This window comes from Lathyrus oleraceus, chromosome 6, assembly GCF_024323335.1.
Source record: "Lathyrus oleraceus cultivar Zhongwan6 chromosome 6, CAAS_Psat_ZW6_1.0, whole genome shotgun sequence".
Classification (NCBI taxonomy): domain Eukaryota; kingdom Viridiplantae; phylum Streptophyta; class Magnoliopsida; order Fabales; family Fabaceae; genus Lathyrus; species Lathyrus oleraceus.
In genome coordinates this window covers 256156687-256163203 of record NC_066584.1, presented here as the reverse complement: position 1 = coordinate 256163203, position 6517 = coordinate 256156687, and the positions used below count along the sequence as shown (strand labels likewise).

Sequence of the window (6517 nt, the reverse complement as noted above, 5' to 3'; positions counted from 1 at the left end):
TGTTGACATGACATAACAAGGAATTAATAAGTTGGTTTAATATGAGGATTTCTAATGATGATTGTGCATCCGAGATGATTAAATGGTTATCCTACATGCAAAAATATATTATGGTAAGTTGGAAGGCATACGACAGTTCTAATTATTCCTTTTATACAAAAGCTAAAGATGATCATAGTACAATGCAAAATAGTGGGATTATGGTTGAGGACGAATCTATGTATTTCTCTAGTTCGAAAGATAAGAATCATATTTTGGTAATCACCACTTTCTATGGTGTCATTGAGGAGATTTTGGAGATGGATTATGTTATTTTCAAAGTGTCTTAATTTAAATGAAAGTGGGTTCCCAATAAAAATGGTGTACAAAGTTATGAGTTAGGATTCACACGGGTTGGCCTTGGCAAGACAACTTATACACCGAACCATTCGTCAAGGCTACTCAAGCAAAACAAGTTTTTTATGTTACCGACCCTGCGAACTTTTTGAAGAGATGGTCAATGATTCTCAAAGGAAAACACATTCCTTCTAGTGATGATGAAAGTTTTTATATTCCTTCCATTCCTTATGCAACCCAAGTTCTTAATTCATATGAAGAAGTTGATAGAGGTGATGTACATGCTATTCATAACGATAATCAAGAAGGCATATGAGAAAATTTAAAATTAAGTATTTTATATTTCTCATTCATAATTAGTGTATGTTATAATTACTAATGATGTTATCTTCTAACAACTATTATTATTTGAAATTATAGGCGTTTAAAATCAAGACACCAAGTGACAAGACACCAAGACAACAAGATAGTATTATTTGTTGTAATGATGTGTACATTGTATGTTTCTTTTTGCCATTTTGGTTTTGATGTAATATAATTTTTTTGGTTCCTAATGTAATAGTGTCACTGATGTAATACAATTTTTGGTCTATTCAATTCAAAAATGGTTGTATTGTTGTTTCTAGTCTGATATGATTCAGAAATATTAGGTTTAAAATTTGGGAATAAGGTAAAATTGAAAAATATATAAAAAAGACAAATTATATCACAATGGTTTTTAATTCAACCATTGTTATAAGTAGAATGTGTTATCCATTATAATAAAAGACAAGAATGACGAGGCTGAGATTCGAACCAAGGACCTATAAATTATTTGACAAGGTTGTTTGAATAAACCATTGTTATAAGTAGTGCGCTACCTAACTTATAACCACAGTTTCTCGCCCGTTGTGGAAACCATCATACATAATCACACATTATCTAACAAATTGATATGCAACCGTCATTATAAGTGTTTCACAATCGTGATTATATGTGTTTTTCGTAGTAGTGATAGCCGCATTAAACTTATGCACAATAACATATCTAATGCTAGTTTTTCTTCTCATATTTTGTCTATCTGTGTGCTAATATATACTAAGGATTTGATAACAACCGCCTGAATTTTTTTTATTGAAAGACATTTCATCACGATTCTTTATAACAACCATTGTGAAACACATTTTATTTTTTATATTTTATTGAAAAATATTAATATTAAAATACTTATTACCACAGTTATTACAAGAAACAGTTGTAAATAATACTTACATTTCATCTCTCACACACACACACACAAGCACACGCACACGCACACGCACACGCACACGCACACGGACGCACGCACACACACTCACACATACACACACACACACACACAAGCGAAGTTATCAAGCTTTCGCACAAAATAATAGTTACTCTCAAAACAAAACCACAACATCTCTCTATTCCACATGAAGCAAACTCGTCCTCATAAGCTTCTTCATACTAAAATGTACTCAAGCTCATATGCTTGATCATTCTTCTTCTTCTTCTTCATAAATTTTATTCCATGTTATTCATATGCTTTCTTCCATTATTCTATGTATAGGTTCTTCCATTTTTCTTTGTTTTTCATATGCTTTCATTTAGCATAATTTTTGTGTTTTTATTTGGTAGAAAGCTAAGGGTTTAGGGTTTAGGGTTCCGGATTTTCATTTGACATGTTTTTTCGTATTTTTTGGATTATCTTTACTTGAATCTCTGTTATTGAAATGAATCTCAGTTACCATATTTGTTCCATGTATGACACTAGTTCTCCTTAAAAATCTAAAAGTCTATATTCAATAAAGACATTAGTGTATTAAACACTACTTGAGTTTCCATTTATGTTAACATGCTAGTTAATGACATACTTCTGTGAAAGACCCAGACCATCGGAAAAAGTTTGTCGTTCTCACTTTAGCTTCATCCTCTTTTCATTATGAATTCCATTGTGGATAAATATATAATTCTTTGTCTTCATTCGCCACGAATCTTTTCAATAAAAAGTACATTTGTGAAATATTTTATGAGTTGATATGTTATTGTTGTTCAAAATGTTTTCCTCGTTTTTTAATTTTAATTGAGTTTTTTATATCGTATGTAGATTGTTTGTTTCACTAACCCCTCACTATACATGAATTCATTTAAATTGAATTAGAAAATGATAATATGAAAATTAGATTATATATTTGTAAACCAACAAAGATGAATTAATGTTTTTCGAATTGCATGCATCTTGTAATTCATTTATGGTTCTTTAACATATAGAATTTGGTTAAATGTCCCAAGTTCTTCAAAGAAACAATTCATTTTTCTTTTATTTTATATTACAAAAGATCAAATTTGTTAAGAAATTTTGAATCATCTTCATCATTGTCATCATAATAATCATTCTCATCATTTAAAATAATGATGATGATGGTGACGACGATGATTTGAAATTAGTTAATAAATTGATGTTTTAAAAAAAAAACAATAACATAATGAACTTTACTTTAATGACCTTGGGGTATTGAAGCAAATTCTACATGCTAAAGAGCGAGAGTTGAATTACAAAATACATCCAATTCGAAAAACAATATAGCATCTAAGTTCTTTTCAAGAATAATTTAATTTTTTAAATTATTATATTCTAAATCAATTTAAATGGTTGTATATGTCTATTAAGAGGTAAGGAAAATCGAACAATCTATTTATTTTATAATAAACAATCTATATATTCTCTGAATTAGGTAATACACCACTATTATTTAGGAAACAGAAACTTCTTGTTCATAGTGTTTTTGCAGATCAGTCACTATTTTTAAATGCTAGTAATTGCATAATGTAGTTCTAGTTTTATTACAATATTATTAATTTAGTGTTATTTCTATTGCATTATTGTTAATTTAATGATATAATAAGTTGAATATAATTTTGTTTAAGGAAATTATTGTATATGAAGGTGAACTTGATTGTGTTCATGGTAAAGCTTAAACGAATAACGTGTTGCTTTTGAAATTAAGACTTACAAGCACGTGAGTAAACAAACGTCCTAATTAGATGTTGATTAATACGAGCCTAATGAATCACTTGTTATGACTTAAGAGTCTATTTTTTATTGACAATCTTATAGTTTTAGAGTTGTATCAGTTATACATTACTATGACTTGCCATAGATTCTTATCACACATAAATAACTTATCTCTTTCCTAATTGATTAGTTTTTTGAATCTAAAAGTGTGTCATGATATATCATGACAGGTTTTGAGGTTCCCATATACTTTACTATGACTTGCCATTAGAAATTTGTTGCCTTAGACACTTTGGAAAAAGTGTCCCATATTCGCACTAAGTAGGCAACGTTTATGGATAGTGTGCCTATAGAGAATTAAATGCATAGACCTACACAATAGATAACGCTCGTATAAGACTCTTGAAAAACATTCTCTATTCTTTTAGACAATATTTTTAACAATTTTGTTAATATTTTTAAGAGTTTCTAGAGACATATAAAATGTTGTAGTCGATCATATTAAAGAGAGAGGTCAATATCTTAGTATATGAAAGAGAATATTGTCGATTAAATGATATATAAATGTCATGATTCTTATTGATCTATATTTTTAATTATGTTGAATGATGAAGTCAGTACATGTGAGGCTTCATAATACGTATTATAATTTATGTTTTCTTAAGTTTCACGAGTCAAGTAGAGTAATTTAAAAATATTTAATATGATTCATGTGAAGAGGTATTATTCAAATAACACGAATGAGTGTTATTCAAATAGTATGAAAATGTATTCTTTAAATAATATAAAAATGAATTATATAAATAACATAAAAGTATGTTATTCAAATAAAATAAAAAGATGTTATGACTTTCATCTAATCACAATCATATATATATATATATATATATATATATATATATATATATATATATATATATATATATATATATATATATATATATATATATATATATATATATATATATATATATATATATATATATGATTGTGATTAGATGAAAGTCATAACATATTATTGCACAAAACATTTTCTTTCTTTCATAATAATTTCTCTATCAAATAGACATTAAGAAATAGTTTAGAGAAAGTACGAATCGGAAAGAGATAGATTGAGTCTCGGAGGATTACAATCATTTTTGCTCATCGTAATAGAAAAAAAAAGTACGCATTTTAATATCTTATATGTTTGTGAGATTCATATATCCTAAAACTGATTATAGTTTTTTAATGAATTGCATTGCATAAATATGAAATATTACTTATAATCCATTCATGTTCTATAAAACACACAACAAGATAATAAAACTATTAGAATGACATTATTTTACTAGGACATACATGATATAGATTTAAAGGAGACACACAACATACATAGCACTTATACATAATAATGCTTATATCATATGCTTCTTTTACTGACTTTGACTTTAAAACCATCATTCATGCGAAGGACAATAGACACCCTTGGAGTTATAGATTGACCTTCCACCACCTTTATATTAAACTTCCATAACATGGCGGCTGCAATCATTTTCATTTGAATTATGCTAATATCTTTTCCCAAACAACTTCTTGGACCTGCATTAAATACTATGAACTTGTAAGATGGAACATGTATAATCTGTCCTCTATCTGATATCCATCTCTCTGGCTTAAACTCCAAGCAATCCTCTCCCCATATTTCTTCCATCCTTCCCATTGCATACAAAGAATATATTAACTTTGTATTTGCCCTAACATGGTTTCCACTAGGTAGTATATCAGATTTGACTGCACACTTGTGCTCAAATGGTACAGGTGGATAAAGCCTTAAGGCTTCACATATTGCTCCATGAAGATACACTAGCTTATCAACAATGTCTTCCATTCTTAAATTTGTAATAGAATTCAACTCTTGTGCTAAATAGTTATCTTTGATCTCTTCAATGATTTTAGCTTCCACCATAGGATGAGTTGAAACAAGCCAAAAGAACCAACTGAGACCTGAGCTAATAGTTGCACTTCCTGCACTCAAGAGATTGGCAGCAGTGTCTCTAATATGCTTCTCATTTCCAACCATTTCATCCTTTCCTAAGCCTCTCTTCATTATTAGTTCCTTTAGCAAGCATGAACGACTTTCATCAACATCTTCATTGCTTCTCAATCTTCTTTTCTCTTCATCACCTTTGCATGTAGCTACACATTTAGACAGGAATTGTTCAAAGTTCTGTTGAGCTATCTTGTTCTTCTTCTCTTGACCAATTTGTAGCCATTTTTGTAGCTTCCAAATACATTTTGGAATATAATGCCTATACAACATTGTATCCTCAAGCACAGAAATCGCTTTTACATAAGCAATATCTGAGACTTCATTGAAATTATAAGGAAGGCAAACGGAATCAAAACCAAATAAAAAAGTGCAACTTATATCAAAGGTAAACCTCTCGAGAATATCTTGTAAATCAAGCACTTGTTCACCTTTGGTTGCATGATGATCGAGAAATGGTAATAGCCAATTCTCTAGCTTCTGTTGAATGTTTTGATGAAGTGATATCTCAAAACTTTTTGTTTTGAGCAATGAATGAAGTAGTGCTCTCTCTTGCTTCCATTCATTGGAATCCAAATTGAAAATACCAAAACCAAGGTTTTCGAAAATCTCATGGAAATCAATCCCTTTCCCATAGTTGCTGAAATTCTTGCTAGTAATGTATTGAACATTCATGGGATCACCAGTGAGGATAAAGTTAGCAATGTTTGTGAACCAAGGTCCTTTGAAATGAAAAGTGCCTCCATGATGTTTCACAAGTAATGTTGCAAAATCATGAATACGGGATTGATTATACAAAATTGATGGTAGCATGCCAATTATAGGCCAATTTGGTATAACTACATTTTTGTTGCGTCTCCACGTGTAGTAGATTATGAGGAAGAGAATGGTTAGAAATAAAGTGATATACTCAAACAAGACCATATTGTGATTCTTATTGTCTTTTTGAATGATAATAATGAAGAAGAAGATATGGATATTTATATCTATATTGAAATTTATATTAATTTCTCTAATTAATGACCGCTTGTGTCTTGTACATTTCACAATTAATACCAAAAATAAAAACATCACCGAACATGTAATGTTACACTATCAAGTATTTATTAACATAGTCAAGGTATTACTCTAAGGAT

The 6517-nt window shown here is 29.4% G+C and overlaps 1 protein-coding gene across 1 annotated transcript; it reads right to left on the bottom strand.

Annotated features, from left to right (window-relative positions):
- Positions 1-4754: 4754 nt before the first annotated feature.
- LOC127094588 (alkane hydroxylase MAH1-like) lies at positions 4755-6305 on the bottom strand. Its single transcript, XM_051033407.1, has one exon. It carries the CDS (start codon positions 6303-6305, stop codon positions 4755-4757), a length of 1551 nt encoding a protein of 516 aa, XP_050889364.1.
- Between the last annotated feature and the right edge of the window lie 212 nt (positions 6306-6517).

Bases quoted from the DNA above. Each gene is read 5' to 3' on its own strand.
- LOC127094588 (XM_051033407.1), bottom strand. From the start codon at position 6,305: ATGGTCTTGTTTGAGTATATCACTTTATTTCTAACCATTCTCTTCCTC.